This window comes from Solea senegalensis, linkage group LG13 (genome assembly GCF_019176455.1).
Source record: "Solea senegalensis isolate Sse05_10M linkage group LG13, IFAPA_SoseM_1, whole genome shotgun sequence".
Lineage (NCBI taxonomy): Eukaryota > Metazoa > Chordata > Actinopteri > Pleuronectiformes > Soleidae > Solea > Solea senegalensis.
In genome coordinates this window covers 22,974,228-22,985,231 of record NC_058033.1, presented here as the reverse complement: position 1 = coordinate 22,985,231, position 11,004 = coordinate 22,974,228, and the positions used below count along the sequence as shown (strand labels likewise).

At 40.2% G+C, this 11,004-nt stretch overlaps 1 protein-coding gene across 16 annotated transcripts in view; it reads right to left on the bottom strand.

Annotated features, from left to right (window-relative positions):
• Positions 1-2,265: 2,265 nt before the first annotated feature.
• The window catches only part of LOC122779225 (neurexin-2-like), an 84,382-nt gene continuing 75,643 nt past the window's right edge, over positions 2,266-11,004 (bottom strand). For 3 of the 16 annotated variants that reach the window (XM_044041377.1, XM_044041391.1, XM_044041387.1), the window contains 5 exons: positions 9,389-9,560; positions 7,537-7,626; positions 5,848-6,176; positions 5,104-5,182; positions 2,266-4,495 (listed from right to left, as the gene is read on the bottom strand). In XM_044041377.1, the coding sequence (XP_043897312.1) occupies positions 3,693-4,495; positions 5,104-5,182; positions 5,848-6,176; positions 7,537-7,626; positions 9,389-9,560 (1,473 nt within the window). In that variant the 3' untranslated portion in view covers positions 2,266-3,692. Of the gene's footprint in view, positions 4,496-5,103; positions 5,189-5,847; positions 6,177-7,536; positions 7,627-9,388; positions 9,561-11,004 lie in introns of all 16 variants that reach the window. The other 13 variants (XM_044041376.1, XM_044041378.1, XM_044041380.1 and 10 more) reach the window with 6 other exon arrangements.

The window sequence follows — 11,004 nt, the reverse complement described above, 5'->3', positions numbered from 1 at the left end:
ACACAGCAGACCTAAAAATAGACATTAATTGGAGAACAGGCTACCCATAAAAGAACATAACTTATTTATGGATGACGTTCAAGCGTAGGTGCATAGAAACAGCTGTTTGCCACTTGTATCTTCTCCACTCCAGTGCAACAGCGTAGTTCTATAGTCACACATACAGAGTCTTGTTCAATAACTCTGGATGAGATAGATTTCTATAGATTCACGATGGTTAAACTGATTGGTCAATATTCTCTTATGACCGTGCAGTTAACAAAAACACTTCTCATATGTGATGATGATGATGATGATGATGATCTCAGGCTGGTCTATCTACTGCTGAATAAAGTTTTACTTACCTGATGTCAGTCATGTCATTATATCTTTACTTTTAATAGAAAATGTAACAAACTCTATATAACCACCAGTGTCTATAAACTCATTTCCTATAATACGCAATTAAATAAACACACAAATATGTGCTGTTTATGGCTGGTTTTAGATAATATGCAAACCTGATGTATGAGGCATCATTCAGCAATAAACAGACAATAATCATTTCTGTTAGTACATCAAAGCAGCTCCAGTCTCTCACACAAACTCAAATTAATTATTAAAGACAACACTGAGGTGACCATGTGTCTGTTGTGGTCTGTGCTTTTATTGTTGTGTTGTTTTTGTCACCTTGATCTTAATCTACTTCTTCTCCGTGGACGGTCAAATGTGACGCCAAGACGTAAGAATACCTCGACCATTTTACACTTTCATTTGTATTATTCTTACAACAATAATAGTTTGTGGGTTTCTGCTTCAGGCAAATTAAACATCAAACTAGAGGCATATCTGCAAATCTGAGTCCAGGTTTGTCAGAGCTTTGCAGGCATTTACATTTTTGTTCAACCTCCATAACACATGAGCTAATATCATAGCAGTTCTCTGCTTGGCCTAAAGAGCTGAGGAAAAGTGTGTAATTCTGTAACTTATGTGGACTTTTGGTTAATGTTCAGGAGATATCTTTAAATAATGTAAGGTGGAACACCTGTGAACATAAATGACATCTATCAATCTATAGATGTCAATCAATCTATACTCAAGTCTAAACTGTGAAAGGAAAGCTAGGCTTGGGTGACCAGAGGAAGGTCAGATAGTTACGGCACAGTGGTTTTTATTGAATTAGACTTGTGACATCTCACTAGTGACACGTCGTATCCTGCAGCCACCCTCCTTGATGCCTGATGTCAACTCAGATCAGACCTCACCTACACAAGACCTGCAGTGACACCACATCTCCGTGATTCGCAGGAACACCCCCACCCCCACGGACTGAAGTATAATCTCTCCAAATTCTTGTCTTTTGTGATCAACGTCACCCAGTGTCATGGAAAAAACACTAAAAATAATGATGGCTGTTTCTGTGAGGGCCTTTATTGTAACCTGTTTTATTTGAAACATGCTGGTCTGTAGTGATGTGGACTATTTCTCTATCATACAGTTCCTTATCTTCTCAGCAGGGGGTAGTCAAACAACATATCAACACTGCACTGTTCTTATTTAAAGGATGGTTTAAATCCTTTAAATATGGTCTTAAACCGTGACGCTCAGGATCCATCCCACATGTGATTAAAACAGATGATCTCCATTCACAGTGGCGAACTTAAAGAAAGATTTTAGTGATGACAGGTAATATTATTGACATACAGTATTTCCTTTCCTGTGATTGTTTCAAAATAAAGGTCAGATTGTGCGTCCTCCTCTAATGCTTTAAATTATTTTATACAATGTTCCTGAGCCTGGTCTCATCATGTCACACATATCGTCTCAGAACATATTTAGATCACCCTAGCTCCGATGATGTCATCACAGCGCTGACTAACACACCAGAGCTACGCAATACTGGAAAGAGAGAGAGAGACAGAGAGAGAAGGGGTGGGTGGGGTTGGCAGTGATGACGAAACTCAAGTGTAAGACACATTTTTAAAACATACTATAACCTGCAATTTATACCAAATGCTGTTTCCTCATGAAACACATGTGGATTTATCCACTTAGCAATAATATCATTATGAATACATTGAGTAAATGGATCCAAACAGATGCTTGATTACCAGTGGACCGATCAATAGGAGCATAAGGTTTTGTGGCTGTGGAACAGTCACCTGTGTTCACATTGTATTTCTTAATGTACACAACAACATTGAGTCATGTTGGCTGAACCTGTCTGCAGCCAATAATACGAGGCAAAAGAGGAATTTACAAAAAGCAACACACAACAAAATTGCGTACAAAGTATATAATCAAGTGTATTTTCATCTCCACGATCTGTACACATATTAAGATCCATGTCACATGAACACTATACAATAGCAGTGAGTGAGGAATGGTATATTTTCTGAGCACTGAGCAGCTCACGTTGAATGGCACTTTCATAAAAACAAAACAGGAAATCACAGCATGAATAAGTAAACGTCAACGTAACTCAACATAGAAAATGGCTTTATATTATTGGATCCATTGAATAGCAGATTCAGCACATATAAAATGCACATGGCAACAGAATAAAACAGCATGTTCCGTCCTCGCGTTGTCGATGCGTAATCTGAAGTGGAAATAATGCAAAAACAAAATAGAACTGCAGCTATCAGAGGAAAGTGTGCTTTTTCTCTGGATTGAAGTAAAATGTAACATTTTAAGAAGAGTGGTAACAAGATACATCGAAATATCAATACAATTCACAAACCTTCAATTAGTCATCTCATAGAATAGTCTTTTAGTAACTAATAAAAAAAAAAACAATACATGTTTGGCTGTTTTACAAGGAATATCTATGTCTCAAAGATATGTTTACATTTCACGTGTGCTTTTTGAAGTTTTGAAGGAGGGAACGATCAATAGTGAGTCAGACTGTTGAGGTGGGAGAATTCTCCATTCCCAAACAGCAATCGGAAACAAAGCGTCCTCCAGTGTGATTCTGTGTTCCCAGGAAAATCCTGTGAAGTTTGAGCTTTAGTGATTTTCATGTTGTGAGAAGCTCTTTTCTTTTTCAGAGCTTTTCTCAATCCGCTGGCCTTTATATGTACATACAAGCACCGTGGAGACTGACGAGTTCACAATGACAGTGATGTCTGACATGAACAATGGTTCTGATCCATTATACTATATATCGTTGAATGATTCTATAGTTCTGTTCAAATTGCTGTATTTTAAGAACAGCATGCTTCACGTATGATAGTGCACCGTGAGTGGGGAGTTTTTAAAAGCACACAGCATCACACGCGTGCTGCAGAGATAAAGGCGTTCCTTTTGACTGTCTACCATAAAAATTCAATAATTGGTCTGCTCTGCCTCATATACCACAATGGGGACATTGAGATTTGTTGAGACAGAGCATTACAAACAAGTACAAAGAAAACATTTAGGCAAATTTGTCTGCGCTCAGCTTTTTCTCCACAGTACCATGTCCATGCTATATACAAAGCCAAGATGGATATGCTTCTTCCAGCTTGTTAGAAACATAAAAAAAGGTATACACTGATAAAGAATCTCTGACTGATCCTCAACAGTTCATCACTGTGAAATGTCACTGATGGTTAACCTGACAGAACAGGGGAGTGAAAGCAAAGCATTCTCTCTCTCTCTCCCTCTCTCTCCCTCTCCCTCTCTCGTCGTCATCATCATGGCGTCAGTACAGACCACTGACCTCTGCGTTCTCACACGTAGTATTCTTTGTCTTTGTTCTTTTTACCCTTTGTGACGGCCTTGGCCACAGACGCTGTTGCTGTGCCTTTGTCTTTGACTACTGCACCGTTGCCCTCCACAGTGGAATTGTTGGTAAAACCGTGGCTCTGGTCCGTCTGGTAGGAGCCCTCGTCCCGATTGCGGTACTTGTACATGGCATAGAGGAGGATAAGAATGCAGAGAGCAGCAGCAGCTACAATACCAACCACCATCCCTGTGGTGCTACTGGACTCCCTGATCACCTCCACGGCACCGGGCTGGCTCATTTCATCTGAGACTGTGGGGTTGGCTGTGGGCACATGGGGAAAATTGGGAGGGTAAGTTAGTCCTGGTGTGTTTCGGGAGGAAGGAGGAGCAGGGGGAAGAAGCACCTGGTCACGGGTGTTCATTTTGCCTGCGGGGATATGCAGCTGGTCAGGATTGGTGGTGGGGACATAAGGTGGTAGGGGACGGGGTTTCTGGCCTCCACCCTCACCAGCGGCAGGAGGTGGAGGAAGGACTGTCCTGTCAGTGACCATGGGGGAGTTATTATTGTAAAAGTCCTCATCATCTGATTCTGTCATTTCCCCAGAGCCGAAGGCCGAGACCTCCACAGGGTCACCACAGTCTTCCTGGTCAGGGGGGCAGGAAGGATGAGGAGGGAGTATCAGGGACTCTTTGGTGGTTTCAAGTGGGGACAGGAGGGTAGGGGGAGGAGGGATGACTGGGTAACGGGTGGCGATGGATGGGGGCTCAAGGGAATCCACTGTTATAATAGGCAACACTAATTCACCTCCTAGAAAGGAAACAGAAAAGGTAGGGGACCCTAAATTAGAACAACACGGCACTAAAATGTTGGCTGAACAGTGAAGTAGAGCCACAGTCTGCTCATGACATGGAATATTAATCTAACATTAGCTGGATTATCAGGGATTGAATTCATCATCATCAAACGTCATGTGTTGGTTTCTTTAAGACCAAGTTCACTCCAGTGTGTGTGTGTGATATCATAATACAGAGACATTCAAGAGGTCACATGGAGACACAAACATACAGGTTGACCCATGAAAGGCAGCAGCTGAATGAAGAGCACATGACAGCAGTCATGGTGAATATGATTGTTATCATTAAATACTAAATGTGACATTTATACGTGTGTGTTTGACTCATTTCAAGGTCATATCAATCATCGATGCACCCTTAATAAGGGCAGAGTCTGATGTGTCGTGTCCTCTTAACGACTGCAGGGCTCCAGACGCGACGCGGCAAATATACAGGCTGATTTCACTCTGTTCTAATTGACATGGGTGAGTGTAGTGTACAACAGCTGTGCACACATGAAACTGTAAATACCGACTCTGGTGTAAAAGTAATAGAAGATGTGGTTTAACGCGGCTGACCCACCTGTTCCCGGTTCACACTCCTCCAGGTCTTCATCGTCACTCGGACACTCGGCCGACGCCACTAGAATATCATCAGAGTTCTGCGGCTGAAAGGAAAATAGATTAGAATAATGCTCTTCATTCTTCTCTCATGTGTTCATAAACAAAGTCATAGCACGACGCAAAGAATGGAAATTCTGAGTTCTTACACAGGTTTTCACTTAATCTATTTAAATAACATGTAACAGCAGGGCTTCGATAAGTCTAGATTGGATTTTAGATGCACAGTGACTCTGAATATGTGAGCAGAGCAGGGAATAGATGGTCCACTAATGGATTACGTGGTTCAATTGGAAATACAGAGAAGGCAATTTCAAGGAAAGTGGACAAGAGCAATGTAATGAAAATGCACTCTATATTTTTCTGCTGATGACATCCATCTAATTGTGCCGCTCTGTGTCAAAGTATGTCCTTTAATGAAAGACTTTTGACTCATGACAACATCAATATCATAACAGTGCTCTTACTACGTATTATTATTATTATTGAAGGGATTTAGCAGATTTAACAGATGAGACTTTTTTAAAATGATATTTAATGATTAAAATCATTTCAGATCCAGCAGTCATTTGCATTGTAGTTAGAAAAGGTTTAAATCATCTACAGAATCTCAACTTTGGCTTTTTATTCATCATCATTTGGAACATTTGAGGACAAAAGTCAAAAGTGTTCTTCTTTATTCTATATTCTGTACAGTTGATCTGACCTTTGAGATGCTCTCCCTCAGGCTGGGTGAGCGCTGCCTGCGGGTGGTGGTGGTGGCCATGGTGGTGGTGGTCTCCATGATGGTGGTGGACATGTCGGACACTGCCAGCGGGGTGGCGGCCGTGGTGTCGGTGGGCAGCACAGAGAGCGAGTCCCCGACCAGACGCAGGTTCCCCTCCACCTGTATGCTGGGATCATTTTCTGCTGCCAGTTTGAGAACCTGGAGACCATTGTAATACAGCCCTGAGATCTGACCCTGGAAGGGCCGACCCCGGTCGTGACCGCCAATTTTAATGGCTGCCTGGCTGTTAAAGATGGTCAACTGTCTCCCTACAGTTAGAGACAGAGAGGAAGAGAAAGGTAGAAGTGGTGCAGCAGACACACGGACGTTTGCAGAGCCTCATCACTCCAACCAGGTGGCCTTTAGTAACTACAACATTAGCAGTAATCAATTCACTTCAAACTCTATTTCGATATTAACTCGAGCGGGGCAATGTTCATTAGTGACAACTTTAAAACATGCAGGTTAAAATCACAGGAGGAGGTTTAAAGTATATTTAGACGCCTATTTAAAAGCTGGGATTGGACAGATCGTTTGGAATTAAGTCAGCAAAGCGTGTTTTTTTCACAGGATATTTTTAAATCTCTTCACTCCAGAAGACATTTTTACATACACTCTGATGACTTCTTTTTATAGACACGGGCTCATTATTAAAATGGATGTCTTCTGTACTCTGATACATTTAAACCACTATAAAAGCCAAAAACTCCTCCCCCCCACTGACTTCATCAGCCATTACAATAATGTCTCTCTCTCTCTCTATGTATATATATATATATATATATATATGGAGAGAGAGAGAGAGAGAGTGTATATAGAGTTTTATATATATATATATATACATATACAGTATATATAAAACTCTCTCTCTATATATATATATGTATATATATACATATATATATACATATATATATACATATATATATACATATATATATATATGTATATACTCTGCTTTGGGTTCCCCTGGACTATTGTTTCACCTGCTTACAGGAACAACAATATCTAACAACACTATTGTCAGCACCTTCCTGATAAGAGGAAGAGGAGGAGGAGGAGGAGGAGGAGGAGGAGGCGGCACTTAAACACTCTGAAAGGCAGTTTTGTTGGAGCGTGGGATTCTCACGGTCGCTGTCGTACAAAGTGAAGACAACACAAGGTGAAAAAGAACAGGGAGAATCATTTGATTTCAGAGGGACTCACATGGTTAGTGTTAATGGTGTTAATGTAAACATCATTTTAGGATAGGAGAGTTATGACTAACATTAATCATAGAATAATTACACACAGCATCTACTTACACACAGAGGTTGAGATGGACGATAGAGGGTTAGACAAAGGTTATGTGCTTTTAGTTATTAGTTTAAAGTTAAGGTGCAGCGTTTCCACAAGGATGACAAAGAATAAATGGTGGGATTGTTAAACCCCTTTGCTTTGACTCTTAATTCCACTCAAAAATGTGTTTTGCTCGTCAAAATTTGGAAGTGCCAATTAAATTGGAGGCCTGTAGGTGTGGTTCAGTTCATCCTTAATTGTCACCCTTGTCCTCTGGCACTGCACCTCTCATGGGGGAAAGGTTATTTGCTAGTTATTTCAAGGATTAATTCATTAATCAATTAATTTTACCTTTATCGAGTAGCCACTCGTCAACTACCCGACCAAGTCTGTATGGGATTCTTTGTCTAGCAATAGCCAGTCGTTCATTATCATAGTGTCCTTCAAAGAATTTGGAGAGACAAGTTAAAGGTTAAAGTCGGCAAGCTGAAAGATCACATGGTTAGAAACAGAGTTATAAAACTAACAGGTTTAACAAGTTATCCATTTTAACCCAGCTATGAGTTAAAATGGATAACTTGTGCTTTATCTATAATTATTAATAACTCTAATTAGAGTAATGTTTAGGCTATTTATAATGTGCTACACTAGTTAGAGCTATTTAGCTATTTTAACAAAGCAGAATATTCTCTAAATACCAATGACAGTAGATTTTATGAAGTGTATAAAAACTATTAATTCAGGTAAACATAGAAATGCATTGCAATGAAAAGGACGAAGAGCATCAACTGTTGCATTTAGACAATCGTCATAAACATCCTGCACTTTAGCATGAACACATTTTAAGCTTTTGCAAAGTTTCACAACACTTTTTCTCCACAATGTAGTTTTATAATATACAACTTTAACTGTAGTGACAGCAAATCAACCAATAATCCACACAATAACTCCTTCTCTGGGAAAGATACATGAACACATATTTCCTCAGAACTACGTTGTGGAATCACAGTGGAACAACACAGAAGCAAGCAGAGTGCAAACAGCATGGATTATCAGTGTGTGACATACTCACAATCTCTTATCTACAGGTAATCTATAAACACGTATGTCATATGAATGATGAGAAGGATTAGGATTAAAAGGTGCGACAGGACATGGCAGAGTGACTCGCTTTAATACGACACAGGCGTGATTATAGTTTACGATCAAAGCTGTACGTTCACTTGTATTCTTAACTAATGCAAACATCAAATGTTACGGCTCATTTCATTTAATGCAAAGAAAGAAACCGTGATTGTTTACTGGTGTGTTTCAGCAGTGATGAGTGAAACACTGTGGGATGTTCTCGTGTGCATCCTGCTTTACCAGCTGATGCTGATTGGTTGTGCTTAAATGTGTAGATGTTTTCATGTATGTGATTGGTTATGTCTGTTTGCCCTTGTGTTTATGCAGAACTAATCAACATTCAGTATGCCATCCATCACCCATCCATCCGAAAATGATGATACAGTGCTTATATTTAAGTCTATCTGCAGTGTTTTACATAACAGTATTATTATATAGTTATCTGATAATTTATGATATTAAAATGAAATGAACAAAATCAGCTGTAAGGACAGTTTATTGACTCTGGTTATTGAACAAATCAAATATTAGGCTGATACTTGAATCACATCAGGGCTTCCTTAGAGACAATCCTACTTAGGCGACATGTATGCATATACTTAGATAAGTTGTCTTACCATGTAGCACTTTAAGATTTGTTTTATTCAAATGTAAAATGCGACGTAAATAAAATGCATTATCATTATCATTATTATTATTATTATTATTATTAATAATAATAAAGAGACATCATGGCTGATAACATGGATGCTCTTCACAGCTTCACGGTCAGTTTTTTACAGCACTTTTCTTGACGACCACTCAAAGATGCTTTTACAGCACAGTTCACACGTTCACACTAACTCACTCACATTTTCATACAGCGACATCAGCATGCTGACTATGTAGCAGGGCCGGGAACCAAACTCACAACCTTCCAGTAGAACGACAACTCACTCTATCGCGAGATTATTATGGTGTGTGTGTGTGTGTGTGTGTGATGATTCCATGAGGAAGTTTGTAGAAAACAAAGATGGCTGATGATCACTGAGCAGCTGCTCCACGCTCTAAGATGCAATGATAGTGTCGTCAGTCTTACCTGGTGGATATCGCTCAATGACTGGATGGTTATCCACCTGGAGAGTGGCGTTGCCCCCGCTGCGCGTGAAGCGTACCACGTGGTACTTGCCGTCATTAACTATGACAGCAGGCTCGTCGATGGTGATGTCATCGGTCCCCACATTGAAGATGACAATGATTTTTCCTTGATCCTGTCGAAGCAAAACAAACACAGTTGTATAAGTTCTAGAATAAAGACGTTGTACGTACTAATGCCAGCGGAGTATGTGGATTCAGCTCCAGGTTTCCTGATGTTTCTCTTGAGCAGCTGAAAGGTCAGAGCTGCTTCTGAAGCTGAACTCATCAGAAACAACAGTCTGTGTGTCTGTCTGCGCCAGTGTGGTGAGAGCAGAGCATGAGAATGAGAGCATGAGGCTACACTTTGTAACTGTAATGAACACATGAACAAAACATGTATTGACCATTTGTATCATGAATGTATAAAAGCTTATATGTTCTGGTTACATTGAAACAGACGCTGAGTGTGTTGAAATGTGACTAATTAACATGTTTGGAAAATGAAAGCTGCACTTTTGCACTTTGTCTTTATCGATTCGCGGCGCTTGTGCATTCCAACACATTTACAACGTCGGAGTGAAATCTTATTTAAAGGGAAGTCAAATGATTATTCAGAGGTTATTGTAACGTAACATCACATTTTAAAAAGCCCATTGTCTAAATGGTGAGAACTTCATTACCATTACAGAATGATAATGAAAAAAGATCATCATGCTGTGAAGTTTCACCATCAAGGACCAAGCGTTTGCATATTTTTTTTATTCAGACACAGCTGGATGAATTACATCACACCTTCAACCAGAGAGGAGAGAGGGAGAACTTGAGTGTTAAATCCTGCAAATAGCTGGTGCTGCTGCTGACTCAAAATGAATTATATTAATTAACACAATTATAATGTTTTATTCTTTAGAAATGTCTTTTATAGAATAGGACTTTTCTTTCTCATGTTGCAATGACTCAAAGTCAAGAAATTCAAATACGTAGGAAGAAAATATGATTTGTGATCTCAGAGCTTTGCTCAAAAATCATATGTAAAAATCATTCTAGAAACCTTTTGAATTTAGAAAATGTTCTGACAAAGTTCTTAAATGTCCCATTCAATGACTAAGCGCAGGGTCAGCAGGAAGTCACTCGTTTCAATTTAAATCACTTACAAACACCTGGGAGGAGTTTTCTGGGCGTAAAGGGTGCACCGCTCATTGATCTGCGTGCTCTCAGATTACCAACAGTAAGTCAGTGAGAGTTGGACTGAGCCAAGGACTAACCCTGCCCTCAGGATTTTCTGTGAATCACCTCTGGCTTCACTGAACAGCGACCTGCTCTGGGGAGATTTGCGTGAGTGAAGTGTTTGGGATGAGGATCCGTACTCTGAGGCTGTGGCCAGTAAAAGATGGATTGCCCACTTCAGATTGATGGGTAGTCACTTCCCCGAGTGGAGGATTTAAGCATCTCGGCAGAGCAGAGCGAGACACTGACGGGCAGATCACTGGTTCACTGTCGCTGAGGCAAAAGACAAAGCTCTCAGTCTACATCCCAACCCTCACCTATGGTCACAAACTGGGAAGTGACGGAAAGTCT